Consider the following 22,660-nt stretch of genomic DNA (forward strand, 5'->3'; position numbering starts at 1 on the left):
ATCTCCTCTGTAGAATGATTCCATTTTCCTGGTGTTCTGTCAGTAAGCTGAAGTATGCCACTTGCTTTACCTATGATGGAGCCCATTTAATTATGCCATTTCATGTCTTTACAAATTGTTACAGCCAAGTATTTGTGCAAGTTAACTGATTCCAATTGTGACCCATTGATGCTGCAGCCATAGGATACCATATTTCTCCATTTTGTGAAGTGCACAACTTTATACCTCTGAACATTTAAAGTAAATTGCCAATCTTTACATTACTTAGAAATCTTATGAGGATCTGACTGAATATAAGTGCAGCTTTTCCAGATAACTGCATCATCTGCGAAAATTCTGAGGTTGCTATTAACATAGTCTGAAAGGTTGTTAATACACAATGTGGACAGCAAGCGTCCCAACACACTTCCAGTGCACACCCAAAGGTACTTCTACATGATTCTCCATCCAAGAAAATATTGTTATCAATATAATGGAAGGAAACATTCCACGTGGGAAAAAATAAAAATAAAAACAAAGATGAGGTGACTTACCGAACAAAAGCGCTGGCAGGTCGATAGACACACAAACAAACACAAACATACACACAAAATTCAAGCTTTCGCAACAAACTGTTGCTTCATCAGGAAAGAGGGAAGGAGAGGGGAAGACGAAAGGAAGTGGGTTTTAAGGGAGAGGGTAAGGAGTCATTCCAATCCCGGGAGCGGAAAGACTTACCTTAGGGGAAAAAAGGACAGGTATACACTCGCACACACGCACATATCCATCCACACATACAGACACAAGCAGACATATTTAAAGACAAAGAGTTTGGGCAGAGATGTCAGTCGAGGTAGAAGTGTAGAGGCAAAGAAGTTGTTGAAAGACAGGTGAGGTATGAGTGGCGGCAACTTGAAATTAGCGGAGATTGAGGCCTGGCGGATGACGAGAAGAGAGGATATACTGAAGGGCAAGTTCCCATCTCCGGAGTTCGGATAGGTTGGTGTTGGTGGGAAGTATCCAGATAACCCGGACGGTGTAACACTGTGCCAAGATGTGCTGGCTGTGCACCAAGGCATGTTTAGCCACAGGGTGATCCTCATAACCAACAAACACTGTCTGCCTGTGTCCATTCATGCGAATGGACAGTTTGTTGCTGGTCATTCCCACATAGAATGCATCACAGTGTAGGCAGGTCAGTTGGTAAATCACGTGGGTGCTTTCACACGTGGCTCTGCCTGTAACCCGGAAGGTGTACACGATCAGAGGCAGAGCCACGTGTGAAAGCACCCACGTGATTTACCAACTGACCTGCCTACACTATGATGCATTCTATGTGGGAATGACCAGCAACAAACTGTCCATTCGCATGAATGGACACAGGCAGACAGTGTTTGTTGGTTATGAGGATCACCCTGTGGCTAAACATGCCTTGGTGCACAGCCAGCACATCTTGGCACAGTGTTACACCGTCCGGGTTATCTGGATACTTCCCACAAACACCAACCTATCCGAACTCCGGAGATGGGAACTTGCCCTTCAGTATATCCTCTCTTCTCGTCATCCGCCAGGCCTCAATCTCCGCTAATTTCAAGTTGCCGCCACTCATACCTCACCTGTCTTTCAACAACTTCTTTGCCTCTACACTTCTACCTCGACTGACATCTCTGCCCAAACTCTTTGTCTTTAAATATGTCTGCTTGTGTCTGTATGTGTGGATGGATATGTGCGTGTGTGCGAGTGTATACCTGTCCTTTTTTCCCCCTAAGGTAAGTCTTTCCGCTCCCGGGATTGGAATGACTCCTTACCCTCTCCCTTAAAACCCACTTCCTTTCGTCTTCCCCTCTCCTTCCCTCTTTCCTGATGAAGCAACAGTTTGTTGCGAAAGCTTGAATTTTGTGTGTATGTTTGTGTTTGTTTGTGTGTCTATCACCTGCCAGCGCTTTTGTTCGGTAAGTCACCTCATCTTTGTTTTTATATATAATTTTTCCCAAGAAAATATTGTGTTTTTTCTACAAAAAGTATTCAGACCAATAACAAATTTATCTTGTTACCTCATACAACTATACTGATATCATACAACTATACTGATATCATACAACTATACTGATAAGAAGTGTAGTGTGGTACTGATGCAAGTGCTTTTCAGAAATTGAGAAATACTCCATCTACATGATTGCATTGATCTATAGCTTTCAGGATGTCATTTGAGAAAAGTGAGAGTTGCATTTCACATGGTCAATGTTTTCGGAATCCACAGTGATTGGCAGGGGAAGGTCATTCTGTTTGAGATGCCTCCTTATTTTTGAGTTTGGAATATGTTCTTAGATATAAAACAAATGGATGTCAAGGTTATTGGATGGTTGTTTTGTGGATCCTGTAATGGGTAATGGGTAATGGGGTTCTATTTAATGTTGTTGTGGTGGTGTGTACGTGTTATTGTAAAATGTATGAAAATGTAGCAGCAGGAATAACAGTATTGTTTGAAAGATGTAAATAAACTCTGTTATTTCTTATTTATGTGCTGCTGAGCCTGACTATAACGAGTTTCAGTAATTCTCTACTTGACATTAAAATGTATGCACCAATTAACTAATATATTGCACCACAACCTCTACCCATAACACTGGTGTTGTAAATATATTTATTTAAAGTCACTGATGAATAAGTTTGGAAAAAATTAATCTTACACACCAGTCATAAAATTATTTCATTTACGTAAAGTCTAAGATTGTTCTACTGAATGTTATTTTCACTTTTGCAATAGAAGAATAATAAATTCCTGCGGGTTCTTGTCCTCGGGGATCAAATATTGTAATAATGATCAAAAGAATTAGTGTCTGATTATTTCTGAAGTTTAAAATTGCCACTTCGTACATTCACATAATGGGGCAAACAAAGCATAGTCTGAACTGCTGCGGACACAAAACTTAAAACATTCATAATTGGTTATTTAGTTACAAATAAATGGCCGAACACTAGAATTCCATTCAGTAAATTTTACATTATATTTTCCTTTGTTAACTTATAACTACCTTTTACAATATTTAAAAGAACAGACCTCAGCTTATCTTTGATCTCATCCGCTTCATACATCATAGAGAAGAAGAACAGAAGAAGGAAAAATTCCACAGACAATACAATGCCAGTACACTCTTTTTGGTATTATCTTCTGTAATATGGTTATTCTTCACAGGAAAATGGTTACAAAATAGTAAAACATATTGTTGTTATTTCATAGTATAATAATAAGTATTTTCTCAGTTAAAAGTCATTTCTGGAAAAATATTCATTAATTCATAGTCTCGAGCACTGTCCCATACACTGGCAACACAAAGTATTGGCATCGACATTACAATCCTTGTGGCTACCCTTTTTGTAGACATAGGTGACCTGTGTTTTTTTTCCGATACGTACGGGTCATCGGGGTAGAAAGGCTCGCACACATCATATTAGGTTTAGATGCTTCGTGGTAGACAGAGAAACTGTGACAGTGTAAACAAATTAGTGACACACAAACATACACATAATTGTCCTGCAATATGGAACTTAAGTTGTACAGCACCTCATTGGATGTGGTTGCGGACAGATACAACTAATCAATGGCCTGTCAAGGTGTGCATTACCGAATACAGTGTCAACAACACTGTGTCCTTCCTGGGCACCACATTGTCAATCACTGTAGTCCCTATGTGAAGGCTATAGGTGACTCCAGTTGTAGACAGTCACACAGGCTGATCTCCACTAAGAACTGTAGCTACAGACTACAACCCTGGAACTCTGTACTAGAACTGTCATACACCAATGTTAAAAATGAACTGTCTGTTGCTGCCTATGGCCGCCACTTATCATAACATGGAAGTCCGTTTCATTGATGATGGCATGCAGCCAGATGTGTTCCATTCCATTCAGCATCTCCTTATCTCTAGTGATATTTTTTATTTTACACCTATTATGTAGTAGTCATTTCTCCTTAAGAGTGCTTGTATACCATACACGCTACCTCTCATCATTAACTTTTCTACTAGGTACATGATGCTGAGGGAATTAGATTAGGAAATGAGACACTTAAAGTAGTAAAGGAGTTTTGTTATTTAGGGAGTAAAATAACCGATGATGGTCGAAGCAGAGAGGATATAAAATGTAGACTGGCAATGGCAAGGAAAGCGTTTCTCAAGAAGAGAAACTTGTTAACATCGAGTATGGATTTAAGTGTCAGGAAGTCGTTTCTGAAAGTATTTGTATGGAGTGTAGCCGTGTATGGAAGTGAAACATGGATGATAACTAGTTTGGACAAGAAGAGAATAGAAGCTTTCGAAATGTGGTGCTACAGAAGAATGCTGAAGATAAGATGGGTAGATCACGTAACTAATGAGGAGGTATTGAATAGGATTGGGGAGAAGAGGAGTTTATGGCACAACTTGACTAGAAGAAGGGATCGGTTGGTAGGACATGTTTTGAGGCATCGAGGGATCACAAATTTAGCATTGGAGGGCACCGTGGAGGGTAAAAATTGTAGAGGGAGACCAAGAGATGAATACACTAAGCAGATTCAGAAGGATGTGGGTTGCAGTAGGTACTGGGAGATGAAGAAGCTTGCACAGGATAGAGTAGCATGGAGAGCTGCATCAAACCAGTCTTAGGACTGAAGACCACAACAACAACAACAACAACAACAACAACAACTAGGTACATATTTATCAATTGCATGTCCTACTATTATTCTAAACCTGAGTCATAATTCTTCTACTTTCTTCTCTCCAGAACTGTTTCTAATTCCGTATTGTGATATGACACTACTGCATCCTTATCTAGTTTGATGAAAATATATGTGGAATTTCCGTGAGGAAATACTTCTAGTGCAATGCAGAGAGCAGATTGATGCTGTTATAATACACTTTATTAACCACAGGGAGATTCAACTCAAATCTGTACACACTAGACAGTTGTTCGCAATGAACTAAAAATGTTAAAGATACTTGCGGTGCAGGAACCTTGTGTCCAAAAAGTCTTCTTCACTGGCATTTGCATTATCAATTGTGAGGTCACCATAGAAGCCGCTGCCCCCTCCCCCCCCCCACCCCTTTTCCAGGAGTGTGGGGCACTGTGGGGAGGCATCATCAGAGGGCACAGCTACCAACATTGTTTTTGCAAATGTGCACGTCAGCAACCATACCATGGCTGGCTACTTCGCAGGGCAAGGATGAGCCGTTTCTTGGTCAGAGGTAAGAGAAAGGACATGAAGTTGTGATCCTCGACCTATCTCAGTGCAGGTGATCTTGGCGGAGGTTGGGTGGAGATCAGATGGGGCAGCTATGCCGGGAATGTTGGTCTTCACAGACCTCAACGAGCTGTGGTGGGGTAGTGCTGGTCTGAGGTGTGATCAGGTAGTGGGTACAGTTACATCTGGCTCTGCATGAATTCTTGGAGACTAGTGTTGTTTCTTAGAAGCAGTGATAGTTAAGAGCCCATCCAGCCTATAATCTTGATGTAATCATGGCTGGCTTGACATCAGTGGTAAGTTTGTAGCTGTGATTGAACTGTCGGAAAATAAAACAGTTATCTACTTGGTGTTCCTTGGGTTGTCTGTAGACCACAGTGAAGTCATCCACCAGCTTTACTTTTATGTTGTCTGACTGGAATTGCCCCACATCAAGTGTCACTATGAATTTGTTGTCCATGTTCAAAATGTCTGATGTTTCGTTGTGCTTCAACATGACACAGGTAGTGGTGTCACTCCCCACATCCACTGTGCCAATTGTATCCTGGAAATTCATGCAAGTTTAAATCAGGTACCTGAAACAGTAGTGGACTTGCCATGTAGCAAAATATTGAAGGTATTGGTTCCTCATTTTAGCGTACTATGAGGACCCAGATATGGTGGCAGCAGCATAGGTCTGATAGTATCGTCTTACAACATGAAATATTCATAATCTGCTAAATTTTTGGTGAGTTGTGTGCCTGTGGTGGAGGTATTCTAAGCCGTGCTCTGCGCTGTTTTACACAGTTGACAAGAGCAGTTAGTTCTTTAGTAGCTGGTGCTTGCACTATTGTTGAGTAGTTGCAGATGGTTGTTGTGTGTGGAGCACAAGGAAGGTGCTTGTGGAGTTATGCTCTATGAAGCCAGCTGTGCGTATAAAGGTGAACTACCAGTGACACCTTTTATTGATTCTCTGCTGTTGGTTTGGTGAAGGGTACCTCATGCCAAACCTGAGGAGAGATCAGAGTGATGGAGGAAATCTGTGCCCAAGATTGGTTCGCAAACATCTGCACTCAAGAACTGGCATGAAAATTTTTCATGAGTCCAAGGCCTATGGTGTGTGTTACAGTTCCATAACATTTTATAGGCAAACTGTTTGTGGCTGTAGTTGGGTGGCCAGTGTAGGAATCTCTGTTGCTCGATTCTCCCTTGGAATGCTGCATACTTGCGAGCCGGTGTCGGCCAGAAAGTGTTGATTTGGGAAGCGATGTAGCATGTAGAGTTCACCACTATCACTTAGAACGTATTTAAACTGTAGGTGACAAGCAACTGCGGCAATCCGTTGCGCCTATTGCAGACTGTATTTAGCATTTGGGTGTTTGTGCAGTTGCACACTTTGCCAACACAGCTGAGGTTACGTTGACTCACCTGCCAGTGGAATGCTGTCACCAGCCCAGAGCATGTTTGTTATGGCTGGTCAGAGGTCACCACCCTCATGGTTGGGGCTAGTGATGGCACTCTTGTAAGTGCCTGGAAACATTTGGGTCATGTTTGCTGCCCATGGCTGCAGCCAGTGTTGTACTTTAGAAATGCACTGGTGATGACCATTTTGTCTGATATATTTGGGTGCTGTTTATGTTGACAAATAGCAAATACAAGTCTTTTTTTCCTCAGCCAAAAACAATGCTATGAATGTGAAACATTACGCATTTATTATTTGAAGTCTCCTGAGTGAGCATGCCAAGTTTCCGTCACTTATGTCAGATAGCGAGACAGTGTAGCTGCAGGGCAGTTTCAAAATATGGGACATGTAGGTGATGTATGTTACAAGCAATGTGCCATCATTGAATTTCTCACTGCAGAGAAAGATATTGTGGGCAATTTCTGCAATGTCTATGGAGCATCTGCTATTGACAGAAGTACAGTTAGTCACTGGGTATAGAGGGTGATCAGAAAGTGGTTCGGCGGAGCTCCACAATTTGCAGCAGTCGGGAAGACCATCCACGGCTGTCCCATCTGACAGTCCTGACCTTGCCCCCTCGAACTTCCACTTGTTTGGGCCATTAAATGCTGCCATTCATGGAAGACATTCTGAGGGCAATGAGAAGGTGATTTCACACAGTAAAGTACTGGCTCCACCACCAAGACAAGGACTGATACTGACAGTGCATACACCCCCTTGTTTCACGCTGGAGGATGGCCATGGAATGGGATGGAGATTATGTGGAAAAATAGGGCGTGTAGACAAAACACCATTCTTGTGTGTGTGTAATTCTAATTATGTTCAATAAAGAATTGCTGAAGAAAAAATGCGGTGCATTACTTTCTTGACAACCCTAGTTGTCATCCATAGTGCATTGAGTGGCATGTGATTTGAGTAGATTAATGTACAAAGGCATTGCCAGAGCTGAGATGGTGTCCTGTTGCCTAAACGGCAGCCAAACTTGCAGTTGGAACAGGCCTCAATGACGACATGAGCTGGGAGCAAGTGAAACACACACAAGTAGGTACAATGTGGACAGCCATGTAGCCACTCTGCCAAGCTGCAGCCTTCAATCAAGGTGGCCTTGTTTGTAACCCACGAAGGGCATTGAGGTCAAACAGCATTGAAATGGAAGGATGAATATTAACTTCTCAATTAACCATTTAAAAAGAAAAACAAATCAAGTAATTAAGGAGAATAATTACAATAACAAGATTTATTAGGAATGATTTTTTCCTTTGGCAGAAGTTCAGCTGTTTCCACTCAGAATAGATGTTGGTATGGTACCTCTGTCTACCAATAAATACACATACAAGGATAGGTCACAGGCTACACTGAAACAACTGACTGTTAATACATAACAAGAAACTAGAAATTCTTGGCATGGCCATACAGTATAGCACATTTTGTGTATGGTTAACAAGCAGACAACACATCAACCATGTGCTCTCCTACAAGGCTACAGTTACAAAATAACATCAAAATATGCATTAAATTCACAGATGATAAAGGTACTCATACAACTGCCCATCATGTGTAGTCTATAGCTGTACAAACCAGAGTAGAGAATGTATTGTCAGATCTGATAACACAGTTTAAATCACTATGTTGGCACACAATCTGTTAATATTAACTAGAAAATGGTTTATAACCACACCAGGACAGAGTACCTGTTTCAGTCAGAAGCATACATGCATTTATTTCATACTGCAAACTTGAGTAAACACGCTATAGTCACTGCCACAAGCTCAGGCTGCAGCACCTCCAGACACCACACTACTGCAGGCCCACAATTACTCAATGTGTATGACCAGCCCATAAACCTTGTTGACAGCTTGCAGAACAGCTCTTCCTGATTCAGCAAGTGACTGCCTTTCCTCTCATGGCTCCAACCAGTGAATTCCGCATGCTACCTGCTGCCTTATAAACACTTTCACCACCAGAGGGGAAGAGCACAAACCTGTAGGAAGTAGAGCCAACCTGTGTGTGCTAATACCAAACTGGGCAATAGCGACTCAAATGGCCCATCATTTAGAGTGGTAGAGACCATGTGCCTTGTTGAGGAGTGGGTATGTTCATGACGCTGCATTCAAGGGAATTTGGGCATATGTCTCTGTGAGGTCAGTTGTACTAAATAAATTGGCATGGCTTAGTTTTGCAAATAATTTATTTGAGATTGGCAAGGGGTAAGTTTCCACTTTAGTTTTCCTTAATGTTACTTTAAAATCCCCACAGAGTCTTAACGTGCTGTCGGCTTTGTGTACTGTTACCACTGGAGTGGCCCACTGACTAGGAGGAATTGATATTAACACTTCTTCATTAGTTAGTTGATCCATTTCTCCTTTAAGAGCCAGGGACACCAGATGAGCTCAGAAAAAGTACAGGATAGGTGTCACCTTAAGAGTGACATGAACCTTGAAATCAGCTGCCCTCCCTAATCCAGAAGAAAAAAGTGAATATATCTCTCACAGAAAGTCTTTAGAGCGGCGCAAGGCCATTTGGACTATGTGGCATGTACTGTTTCAAGAATCATGAATTCAAAAGCATGGAAAAGTATATTCCAAAAACATTATCCATTTTGGGATTAGCTACCACAAGAAAATTTACTGGATGGGTGACCAGGTTGTGAGTTAGTAAAACTAAAAACTTTCATAGCAAGGCACATGGTTATCTCCATAGTCCCAAAGAATTGACTTGGCTGTCTGCAGTGAAACAAGCTCAAGTATGCAGATTGGAAGGCAATGACATAGAAGCAAATGGTGTCCAGGAGTAACTTTACTGAGTGTTTGACTATAAATGCATGTAGGTACATTTGCTAGGCTGTGTGCTGAGAAGTCTGCACTTGTGTAATTTTATTACTCTATTGGTTCATGTTCATAGATTGAGGTGTGATTGTATTGTAATTGCTACAACATACCTCTAGCAGGAGCCCGTTTCTGCTGAATGTGTAGCGTATTGTTCGTTGATGGGGGAACATGCTGCATGTGTGATGAAGGACTGAATGTTTAAAGGCAAACAACCGTGCTGCTTGCTGACATTGCCCATCACTGCTGGTGTAGGTCACAGAGCAGGTGAGGACCCCATCAGAACTGGTTTGATGTCCTTACAACCACTCCTGTAGAGCTATCTGCCATGACATCTTTTTCCATCAAAAACTAGCTCTGGGCTGCATGGACAGTTAGTTTCACAAGCTTGAAATACTCACATTACTTCCTTCAGAGACAGATCCAATTTCCTCAGTGCATTGTTTCTCACTTCAGAGTGGAGGATAAGATGCACAATAACGTTCATGATTAAAGTTTCTGCATAGTTCTGCCTTCGCAGAAAATTAAAATTGCAATTTTTACTTAATCCCAGTAGGTCAATGACCTGGTCAGCACAAGATTTATTGGGACCCTTTTTGCACTGTCAGAATTCTAACTGGGCAGCAGTAATGTGTTTCTTCATCAAAAAATGTGCTTCCATAAAGAAAATATTCTAGACAACTCAAGTCCTGCTGGATTCATTAATGGCTCTAGCTTTTGTATTAGGTAAGCTCTAGTTTTTGGTTTAGGTGATACAGTTTGGGGTTTCCTGACAAGAACGTAGCCTTTTGTCTTTCCATGGCAGAAATTTGGCAAGCCATAAAATATAACTGCAGTCATTGGCAGTAAGTCTTGGTCTCTTCATTTTGTTCATTAAATACTGGATAACCATAAACTCACGTGTCACAAAAGATGTACTTGTTACACTCGCTACTGCTTGCACTGCCTTTAATTTTGCTGCTGTTAGTTCATGATAACTCTGTGCAGTTTGTGGTAGTAATTGTAGTTCCTCGACAGTTGAAGAAACAACACTCATGCCTAATTACAAAAGTTCAAAGTCTGACTTTTATGCATCGCAGGTCCCGAGCTGTCACACTTCCAAAGCATTGCAATCTATTTTAAGTAAGCATTTCAATTCAAATCCAGTTCACACAGTAATAATAACCAGAGGGCACAATGTAGACACCATAAACCAAACCAATGTGCCAACCGGCACACACTTTACTAATTGCATTACAGTTGACTCAGACTGGCCCTGGGCTGTCTTATATGCAGAAGTCTGGCGTGGTCTTGCCATATGTGCTCATGATGATAAGCACCATCTGTGTGGTGGTGTCAAAACACTTGGCAGTAATGTTGCACCAGGTAGTCAGTTTGCATGGTGATGTTGGTTAGTGTCACAATAGATTGAAGCAGAGAACTTGAAGCTTGCAATTGACACAAATTGTGAAATGAATCTTTAATGCTGAAACAACATTTTTTGCAGATGGTTCATTGAAAAGAGACAATATGTGAATCCAGACCACAAAATAACTCTCAAGCAGCATGTTAACTGCACACTAAAAGTTAATGAGATCTGTTAATCTCCTAGTTCAAAGTTTATGGTTCCTTTTTCATCACGAAAACACAGTGCTATAGGACACTTGTATAGGAAGAGACTGCCAATGTGGACTTGACCTACAATTAGGATGTACTCTGATCTTATTATATATATTATATATAATGGTAAGGCAGAGGTTTAGGAACCAGGTTTTAAATTGTAAGACATTTCCAGGGGCAGATTTGGACTCTGACCACAATCTATTGGTTATGAACTGTAGATTAAAACTGAAGAAACTGCAAAAAGGTGGGAATTTAAGGAGATGGGACCTGGATAAACTGACTAAACCAGAGGTTGTACAGAGTTTCAGGGAGAGCATAAGGGAACAGTTGTCACGAATGGGGGAAAGAAATACAGTAGAACAACAATGGGTAGCTCTGAGGGATGAAGTAGTGAAGGCAGCAGAGGATCAAGTAGGTAAAAAGACGAGGACTAGTAGAAATCCTTGGTAACAGAAAAAATATTGAATTTAATTGATGAAAGGAGAAAATATAAAAATGCAGTAAATGAAGCAGGCAAAAAGGAATACAAACGTCTCAAAAATGAGATCGATAGGAAGTGCAAACTGGCTAAGCACGGATGACTAGAGGACAAATGTAAGGTTGGAGAGGCTTTTCTCACTAGGGGTAAGATAGATACTGCTTACAGGAAAATTAAAGAGACCTTTGGAGAAAAGAGAACCACTTGTATGAATATCAAGAGCTCAGATGCAAAACCTAGTTCTAAGCAAATAAGGGAAAGCAGAAAGGTGGAAGGAGTATATAGAGGGTCTATACAAGGGCGATGTACTTGAGGACAATATTATGGAAATGGAAGAGGATGTAGATGAAGATGAAATGGGAGATATGATACCGAACTATCAGTTTAATAAGTCACAGCTGCAAAATACTAATGCAAATTCTTTACAGACAAATGGAAAAACTGGTAGAAGCCGACCTCGGGGAAGATCAGTTTGGATTCCATAGAAATATTGGAACACGTGAGGCAATACTGACTCTACGACTTATCTTAGAAGAAAGATTAAGGAAAGGCAAACCTACATTTCTAGCATTTGTGGACTTAGAGAAAGCTTTTGACAATGTTGACTGGAATACTCTCTTTGAAATTCTAAAGGTGGCATGGGTAAAATACAGGGAGCGAAAGGCTATTTACAATTTGTACAGAAACCAGATGGCAGTTATAAGAGTCGAGGGGCATGAAAGGGAAGCAGTGGTTGCGAAGGGAGTGAGACAGGGTTGTAGCCTCTCCCCAATGTTATTCAATCTATATATTGAGCAAACAGTAAAGGAAACAAAAGAAAAATTCGGAGTAGGTATTAAAATCCATGGAGAAGAAATAAAAACATTGAGGTTCGCCGATGACATTGTAATTCTGTCAGCAAAGAACTTGGAAGAGCAGTTGAATGGAATGGACAGTGTCCTGAAAGGAGGATATAAGATGAGCATCAACAAAAGCAAAATGAGGATAATGGAATGTAGTCGAATTAAGTCGGATGATGCTGAGGGAATTAGATTAGGAAATGAGACACTTAAAGTAGTAAAGGTGTTTTGTGTTATAACGTCAAGTTTAACACACATATTTCAGAACGACACAACACATATAAGTCATAGAGTAAGTTGACAAGCAAGATGTGTACACATTAGCATTCGAATGAACACCGAGTCCCAGTCTAGCGGCCGCTGCTCGGCTGACCGCTTAGGTGGCGCAGCTGCTGCATGGCTGGCAGACAGCACCGCACGTAGAGGACGCGCGTAATTGCACAGCGGTGCTTTGAATGATCAGCGAGTCACAACATTTTTCCCCCCTTTGAAATTGTTGCACTGGTCTTGATGGAGGTGTCTTGGAGATGGCTAACGTCCATAGGTGTTGTTTGACTCGCCGTAAAGTCTCGAGGAGGAGGCTTCCCGTACGGACTGAAGTGTCCCCGATGATAACGGGTCGAGATGACAGGAGACGTAGGGGTTGAATCTGCTGGGGCCCCATGCACCAATCTGCCCGTTGCGGCAAGTCCAGTTGATATGACAGGAGACATGGGCGATGTGTTGGCGTCCGTTGGAGGAGGAGGGGAGTAGATTTGCTCTGACAGAGGACGGTCATCCAGTTCCTGCATGGGCACGTCTCCTGGTGGCGTCCGTTCTTGTGCTGGCATCGCGATGACGGTGAGAGGGCTGCGTTGTGAGTATTGAGAGATGCCAAGGTCCCTAGCATCAGGTAGAGCCAAAGGTGGTGTAGCGGCATTCGGAACAGGCGTTGCTGGCACACGAGGCCAAAGCTGGTCTGAATGACACGCTGCAACACCCGTGTCTGTCTGGATTTCATACAGGCGTCTACCACGGTGTCTTAAGATGCGGCCCGGGCTCCATTTTGGCCGCCTGCCATATCCCCGTACCCAGACGAGGTCGGCGGCGGTGAACCGGCCAAGTGAAGGCACTTGTGGCCGTGAGGTGGAAGGCCACAGAAGATGAAGTAGCATGCGGGGCTGTCGGCCAGGTAAGAGCTCAGCCGGGCTGTGGTCGCCCATGGGGGTGAAACGGTAAGATGCCAGAAGCTGGATAAGTGCATCATCAGCAGCAGAAGAAGTGAGAAGTTTCCGCATCCGAGCCTTAAATGTGCGGACCAGTCGTTCAGCCTCACCGTTGGATTGTGGATGGAATGGCGGGGTCGTAACATGCATAACGCTGTGACGAGCACAAAAATCCGCAAATTCGGAAGAGGCAAATTGTGGACCATTATCAGTAACGAGAGTAGAGGGGAGGCCTTCCAAAGAAAATATGCGAGCGAGAGCACTGGTGGTTGCCACGGTGATAGGTGACGTGCAACGGATAATGATAGGAAAGTTAGAGTAGGCGTCAATTACGAGGAGCCAATTAGTACCTAAAAAGGGTCCCGCAAAGTCAGCATGAATGCGCTCCCAGGGCTTCTCAGGCGAAGGCCGCGGTGACAAACATGACTTCGGGGCAGCGGCCTGTGAGGCACAAGAGCCGCAGGCAGCGTCCATGTGTGCTATTTCAGAGTCGATGCCAGGCCAGTACACATGACGGCGCGCCAGAGTTTTTGTGCGAGACACACCCCAGTGCCCTTGGTGAAGGAGGCGCAAGACCGAAGCACGCAAAGACGCAGGTACCACAACAAGTGGCAAAGCATTGTCAGTGGAGAGGAGGATAACACCATCCCTAGCCGTGAGGCGGTAGCGCAAAGCGTAGTAGTTCCGCAACGGATCAGAAGTCTTAGCGGACGGGCGATCTGGCCAACCCTTCTGAATACAGCGTAAAACCCGGGAGAGGGTAGGGTCAGAACCCGTAGCAGCTGCCAGCCTGTCCCCAGTGATGGGGAACCCGTCCACAACCCGCTGCTCGGCAACATCCAGGTAGAAACACAAAAGTTCATCCCTATCGAATGCCTGATCAGGACCCATGGGAAGGCGAGCCAGAGCATCAGCATTTGCATGTTGAGCCGTTGGCCGGAAATGAATCTCATAATTGAAATGAGACAACAACGCTGGAGGCAGTGTGCAGCCTTATCGGGAAGTGACGTTGATGGATGAAACAAGGAAACAAGTGGTTTGTGATCCGTAACATGATGAAATTTTGAGCCATAGAGAAAAACACCAAACTTATGAAGAGCATAAATAATGGCCAAAGCTTCTTTCTCAATTTGAGAATACTTTTGTTGGGCATCCGTGAGCGTTTTGGAGGCATAAGCAATGGGTTGTTCCAAACCGTCAGAAAAACGGTGCGCAAGGACTGCACCGACCCCGTATTGAGAGGCGTCTGTGGCAAGAAAAAGATGTTGGCGAGGTCGATAAGTAGCTAGGCACGGGGCCTGTTTCAGCATAGTCTTCAATTTCTGGAAAGCCGCTTCACATGATGCGGACCAGTGAAAAGGCACGTTTTTATGCAACAGGCGATGCAACGGCTGAGCCACCGAAGCCGCAGACGGTAAAAACTTGTGATAGTATGCTATTTTTCCCAAGAAGGCCCGCAGTTCCTTATCAGATGTAGGGTGAGGAAGGGCATCGATCGCAGCAACAGTTTGCTGAAACGGACGAATACCATCCCGAGAGAGTTGAAACCCCAAGTACGTGATAGATGCCTGAAAAAATTGTGATTTCTGAAGATTACACTTGAGACCGGCAGTCTGTAAGACATGAAAAAGTGTGCAGAGATTTTGAAGATGTTCTTCAGTGGTGGAGCCAGTGACAACAATGTCGTCCATGTAATTGAGACACCCAGGGACAGGGAGAAATAATTGTTCCAAGAATTGCTGAAAGAGAGCAGGGGTGCTAGCAACCCCGAATGGCAAGCGTTGGTATTTATAGAGGCCGAAAGGTATGTTAAGGACCAGAAACTGCCGGGAAGCAGTGTCGAGAGCAAGTTGATGATAAGCTTCTGACAGGTCAATTTTAGAAAAATACTGGCCTCCAGCAAGTTTAGTGAACAGTTCTTCACGACGGGGCATAGGGTAAGTGTCGATGAGGCATTGAGCATTTACAGTGGCTTTGAAATCGCCACAGAGACGAATATCACCATTTGGCTTAGCAACGACAACGACAGGAGAGGACCACTCACTGGAAGTGACAGGAAGCAAGACCCCTGAAGTAGTGAGACGATCCAACTCCCGTTTTACCCGATCACAAAGGGCCACAGGAATGGGCCGAGCCCAAAAAAACTTAGGCTGAGCAGTGGGTTTGAGTGTGATATGAGCTTCAAAGTCGTTTGCAAGGCCTAACCTAGGAGAAAAAAGGGACGAAAATGTCGTTGACAAGGAATCCAGTTGAGCATAAGGAATAGCATCAGAGACAATATTGACAGAGTCATCTATGGAGAACCCAAAAACGCGAAAGGCATCGAAACCAAAAAGATTTTCTGCGTTGCTCTGGTCGACCACAAATATGGGAACAGTGCGAACGACGGATTTGTAGGATACCTCAGCATTAAACTGTCCCAAGAGAGAAATCTTCTGTTTATTGTACGTCCGTAATTGCCGAGTGACAGGTGACAGGAGTGGAGAACCCAACTGAAGATACGTCTGAGTATTAATTATAGTGGCAGCAGAACCGGTATCCACTTGCATCGAACATCTCGACCAAGGATTTGGACAGTGAGGAATAACTTCCCTGAAAGGGAAGAAGTGCAATTGACAGACAACACAGAATCAGAATCAGCGTCATGTTCATGAACATCATGTATGCGGTCGGATTTGCAAACGAAAGACACATGACCTTTCTTTTTGCAATTGTGACACACGGCCCAATGTTGGGGACAATCCTCACATGAATGTTTCATAAAACACCGTGGACATGAAGGACGTTGCCGGGGGTTTTGCTGCAGTTTCTTAGCGGGTTGTTGACGGCTAGGCTGAGGCTGCGCGTGGGAGCGCACTGCGGCCACGTCGGCCGGCGGGGACGCGCCACACGCGTCGTCAGCAGCGCGCAGAGGTTTTATTTCCTTGACATCAGCCCACGCCTCTATTTGCGCCTCAGCGGCACAAGAAATTTCAAAAGACTGCGTGAAGGAGAAAACTTCATCTAGAGTCGGATTCGCCAACCAAAGGGCACGTTGCTGAACTTCTTTGTCGGGCACCGACCGGATAATAGCATCCCGTACCATGGAATCGGCATAGGATTCTTTGTGAACAGCAGTAACAAATTGGCACTTTCGACTGAGGCCGTGAAGTTCAGCAGCCCAAGCGCGATAGGATTGATGTGGCTGTTTGTGACAACGATAAAAGGCAACACGAGAGGCTACCCCATGTGTTTGCTTTTGAAAATAGACAGACAGAAGTGAGCACATTTCAGCAAAGGACAAAGATGCAGGATCCTTCAAAGGAGTGAATTGCAACAACAACCGATACATTTGAGGTGAAATCCAGGAAAGGAACAGAGACTTACATGGTTGTTCGTCCGTGACATGAAATGCCAAGAAGTGCTGTCGAAGACGTTTTCCATAATCAGACCAGTCTTCCGCCGTCTCATCATTAGGAGGAAAAGGAGGTATAGCCAACGACGAGAAACGCCCCGCATTTGACGCTGCAATGAAATCGCGAATCGCCGCTGTTAGAAGCGTTTGCTGTTCAAGGAGATTTTGCAATAGTTGCTCCACAGTAGCCATGGAACCCTGTGGGTCAACGGTGAAAAGGAAAAATCCACTACCTCGTCGCCAATTGTTATAACGTCAAGTTTAACACATATATTTCAGAACGACGCAACACATATAAGTCACAGAGTAAGTTGACAAGCAAGACATGTGTACACATTAGCATTCGAATGAGCACTGAGTCCCAGTCTAGTGGCCGCTGCTCGGCTGGCCGCTTAGGTGGCGCAGCTGCTGCATGTCTGCCAGACAGTGCCGCACGTAGAGGACGCGCGTAATTGCGCGGCAGCGCTTTGAATGATCGGTGAGTCACAGCGTTTTGCTATTTGGGGAGCAAAATGACTGATGATGGTCAAAGTAGAGAGGATATAAAATGTAGACTGGCAATGGCAAGGAAAGTGTTTCTGAAGAAGAGAAATTTGTTAACATCGAGTATAGATTTAAGTGTCAGGAAGTCGTTTCTGGAAGTATTTGTATGGAGTGTAGCCATGTATGGAAGTGAAACAGGGACGATAAATAGTTTGGACAAAAAGAGAATAGAAGCTTTTGAAATGTGGTGCTACAGAAGAATGCTGAAGATTAGATGGGTAGATCACATAACTAATGAGGAGGTATTGAATAGAATTGGGGAGGAGAGGAGTTTGTGGCACAACTTGACAAGAAGAAGGGACCGGTTGGTAGGATTGGTAGGACATGTTCTGAGGCATCAAGGGATCACAAATTTAGCATTGGAGGGCAGTGTGGAGGGTAAAAATTGTAGAGGGAGACCAAGAGATGAACACACTAGGCAGATTCAGAAGGATGTAGGTTGCAGTAAGTACTGGGAGATGAAGAAGCTTGCACAGGATAGAGTAGCGTGGAGAGCTGCATCAAACCAGTCTCAGGACTGAAGACCACAGCAACAACCACTGATCTTAACATTTGTGATTTGTTAGACATGGGGCAGGGATACTGAGATATCAGTCATAGTGTAGTTGATGGTAAGAAATTTGTGGTCTTCACACGAACTAACTTCACCCAAGGGTTTTTTTTAAATAGACCTGTAGACCTACTACAAACAGCACTGACATTCTAATTTACCCTACTTCTAGACTGTTAATGTCAATAGGCATTGTTCCACTTTAATACGTATGTTTGTACGAAATTTCTAAATAATACCCCAAGCTAGTATGAATACACTATGCAGTCTGTTGAAAGAAACTTATTACGGACACTGAATCAGTAAAATTATTAAGAAGGAACACAATCAGCAATTGTAATCAGACATTGTTGTGTTTGTTTGTATGATATTAAAGCTCCACAAATTACATCAATATGCAGAGCTATAGTACATAAATAAAACTAGTTAAGTCATTTGTAACTAACCTGTATACTACCCACTCCTAATAACTTGTTAACACTGTCCAGATTGAGTTAAAAGTCAACTAATCTGTGAGTTTTAATGTTGTCCCCTCCACTGCATAATCATTATTTGCGTGTGTCTTCTGTTTGGAATTCATGATGTTTATCACTATTGTAAAGTTTCCTTGTTCTTTCTGTAGCTATTTATGAAGTACTAGGAATTACAATGCAAATATACTGATTTCAGGGTCAGCTCTGTGCTAAATCGAGATGTTAAACTGTATGGGAAGAAACACATTTTTGATGGTAATGATGAAACATGTTGGAACTCTGACCAGGTAATAAATTTCATTTTAATATTTGGTTAATTGTGACCACAAAGAAGTTCTTTAATACCAAGAGTAGTTTCCTTTAGATTAGCAAATATGACTGATTGATTGATAATACAAACAGATCTTAAGTGATGGAATCACTATTGGGGTTCCAGTATATCTAACCAGACAAAAGGTTAGTTTCCATTGTCTTAATAGGCTGTTGCCTTGACAGCAACTTTGGTATTACCTGTTGAATATTCTGGTTGTACCAGACATCAGTGTCCAAATATTCATTCCATTGCAGTTTGCATAGGTTGACAAGATATATGGGTACCATCTCATATTCTTTGCACTTTTTTGAGGTGATCTCCTAAAAGATTTGCTCTTAGTTTCAAGTCCAGAATCTTCTCCTCTTGGAAGCATATGCATCCCCCCACCCCCCACCCCACTCCCACCTTTCCTGGGAGGTCTGCATGTGGACATACCATGGCACATCATTCATATACATGCAGACACATTGTGTCCCTGAATAGATAATGCATAATAAACTCTTAAGTGGTCACTTTAGTTGGCAGGAGTGTATGTGATTATCTTGCATTCAACTCAGCTCCAAGTGTCGTAGTTTAATGTGTGTATGATAACCAACAGAGGGTTGCTCTTCTGTAGTCATTCTGTTAGGCCTGTCTTATGCAAAACTAATTAACAGCTGTTTAGTTTCTTAAGGGGACATGCTCCTGAAAATGACCAAAAATTTGAAAGAAGTTTTCTTGGTCTATAGAAAAGAGCATTTCATCAATTGCTTCAAAAGTTGCCTGCAGACACTGTGTCTACAGACAGTGCTTCTAGACGTAGACTTTATGGGCATTATCATTTTCTGTTCATTCTAAAATTGAGGTTGAATGTAATGTTGCACAGGAGCCACACCCATCTGTCAGTTTGAAGTGCATCCGAATATGTGATGTATTATTTTGTTCCTTCGTTTTTTTTCCATCGTTAGTTATGGATCATTAACACAGGTGTATTCTAGAAGGCACTGATTCCCAGAATCAAAGTACAGGCATGTCTAGAAGGCTATGGTTTGAATGTAAACAAAAATCTGATAATATGTGATTTCGGAATTTCATACGCGTGTGGTTTTGTTGTTGTTCTGTGTTGTTTTGTTTCTGTGTGTGTGTTTCCTGTGCTACAAATGCCAAGTAAAGAAATTTGTCCCCAAATGAAAGTTTCGTGGCAACCAGTTCCAAACACAACCAAATAATACACATCAATTGCTTCAAAAGTTGCCTGCAGACACTGTGTCTACAGACAGTGCTTCTAGACGTAGACTTTCACTTTCTGAATGTAGTAAGAACAAACCTAGTAGTATTGTGAGCAGCAGTAGTGACAGAAATGTTATTGTGAACCTAAATATGCTGTCAAGACTTTTGAAGAGTGCTGTTAAATGTGAGTACTGCAATTGTGAAGATAGTATTGACATTTCTGAGGACACTTCAGCAAGGAAGGGTCTTTCAAGTCGGTTAGTGATTGCTTGTAACTTGTGTAAGATGCTTAGTGATACTGTGACATCGCCAGTAACTGATAATCAACATTATAGTGTGAATATTCAGCTTACCTATACAGTGCAATGTATTGGAAGATGAAGGAGAGCCCTTTTTGTGCAGCGATGGATTTGCCTCCACCTCCACTGAGGTTTGACAAGTACAATAAATTAATACATAATGCTTTATGTGGTGCAAGTGAACATTCAATTAAAAGAGCAGCAGAAGAAGCAGTGGCCTTGTCTGAGAATAGACATTGTAGCAGCATTTGATTGACCTTGGCAGAAGAGAGGTCATACTTCTCGGAATGGGGTTGTAACTGCCACATTTATTGAAACTGGTAAGATACTAGATTATGAATGTCTAACAAAGAACTGCCAGAGTTGTTCAAGTAAATTTATTGGCATCCATGTTTGTGTAAAGAACTTTGATGGGCCAAGTGGAAACATGGAAACAAAAGGAGTTCTAAACATTTTTAGAAGCTCAGAGATCAGTCGTGGTGTGAGGCATGTAGGCTATGTTGGGGATGGAGACTGTAAAGGACACACTACTGTTGTTAATGACAGACCATATGGGGACAAACTGATAAAAAAGCTTGAATGTGGTGGGCATATACTAAAAAGAATGGGAGCTCAGCTGAGAAAATTATGTAAAGACTTCAGTGGAAAAAAAAACTGTCTGATGGAAAACACATAGGTGTTACAGGTCATCTTACAAAAAGTGAAATTGATTCTTTGATTAAATATTATGGACTAACAATAAGGAGAAATGTAGAAGATTTGGAGAACATGAGACGAGCTGTTTGGGCAACATGGTTCACACGGAGTGTCAACAGATGAACCCTTACAACATGTTTTGTGTCCAAAAGGGGAAGTTTCGTGGTGCAAGTACTGGTTGAGCAATGTTACAGGCATACAATATGCCCACAAACATTCCTTACCACTTGCTGTAATGGATGCAATTAGGCCTGTATATAGGGATCTGGCAAATAAAAATCTACTTAGGGAATGTATGCATGGTCTCTCTCAGAATGCAAATGAAAGCTTCAACAGCTTTATGTGGGAGAGAATACCCAGAACAGTATTTGTTGGGCTGACAGTGCTGAAGATTGTTGTAATGAATGCAGTAATAACATCCAGTGATGGTGCAATTTCAAGAATCAATGTTATGAGGAAATTGAACATCCAGACGGGGAGGAATATAGCTTAGAAAAGAATGAAGAGAAAAAGTATGGAGGATAAGGAAACAGGATGACAACTGAAGTTTGCAGCTGGAATGTTCTAAAGAGCATAGTGGTAAGTTAATAAATCTGTAAATCTCCTTTCACAATTTGCCGAAAACTTGAGTTTCCCTCACTCAGGTACACTTTCTCCTAAATGACTGAAGTTAAACTCACAAAAATTGGTTCAGATATTTAGAATGACCTCCTCTACCTCCCATTTCTACTGTTTCCTGAAAAATTTTTAACGTGATGATGATGTCACTGATACTTGAGCTACATTTTTTTATATATTTTTGTTGTAGTAAAATAAATTACTTGCCTTTTTCACAGATCAGCATCAGGGAAGGAAACTGGAGGCATAAAACACTTATGTGAATGTTGTTTGTACTCTGACTCTTTTTCCATGCTGTGCAGTCAGTGGTTCCAAAGAAAACGATACCACAGTGAAATAGTGTTCCATTTTTTATACTATTATAAATATTGTTGTCAGTGCCAAAATATAATAAATATCTTAATGATTTTTTGGGAAATTCTTTGAGTAATGACCCTGATTGTGTGTAAAAATTTTGAGCTACCATTCATTTATAGATCAGTTGCACTATGAGGGTGAAGATAATGTTAAAAATGCAGGCCATTCAGGGGTGTGTCCTCTTAATTTTTGGATGGTATATGTAGTGACTCAGTTGCTGATGGGTCTGTTTGTAAGAGCTAATAGATGTGTTAACAATTGTTATAAGGATTCTTCCCATTCCTGTTGACTGCAAGAGCAGTTGATCGATAAATACATGTCTTGAGGTCATAACTGTGTGGTGGGGTTTGCACATTAATTTCATCCTGATAAACTCTCAATAAAAATTTATGACATTGTTGGTCTCCTCAAAACTGTTAAGGCCAAAGAAGACTATAATTTTGGAGCAGGATACTTGAAATCAGATAAATATTTATTGCTCGTGCTCTCTTACAATTTTGTTCACACACACACACACACACACACACACACACACACACACACACGAGACTGCAGTCTCAGACAGCTGAAACTGCAGTGCAGAGAGAGAGAGAGAGAGAGAGAGAGAGAGAGAGAGAG

The 22,660-nt window shown here is 42.3% G+C and overlaps 1 protein-coding gene across 1 annotated transcript in view; it reads left to right on the top strand.

Moving 5' to 3' along the window:
- Nucleotides 1-22,660, top strand: part of LOC126483890 (nuclear receptor 2C2-associated protein) — a 69,713-nt gene that overhangs the window by 14,614 nt on the left and 32,439 nt on the right. The window contains exon 2 of the mRNA XM_050107150.1: nt 18,747-18,837. Coding sequence (XP_049963107.1) covers nt 18,747-18,837 — 91 coding nt within the window. The remainder of the gene's footprint in view (nt 1-18,746; nt 18,838-22,660) is intronic.

This window comes from Schistocerca serialis, chromosome 6 (assembly GCF_023864345.2).
Source record: "Schistocerca serialis cubense isolate TAMUIC-IGC-003099 chromosome 6, iqSchSeri2.2, whole genome shotgun sequence".
Lineage (NCBI taxonomy): Eukaryota > Metazoa > Arthropoda > Insecta > Orthoptera > Acrididae > Schistocerca > Schistocerca serialis.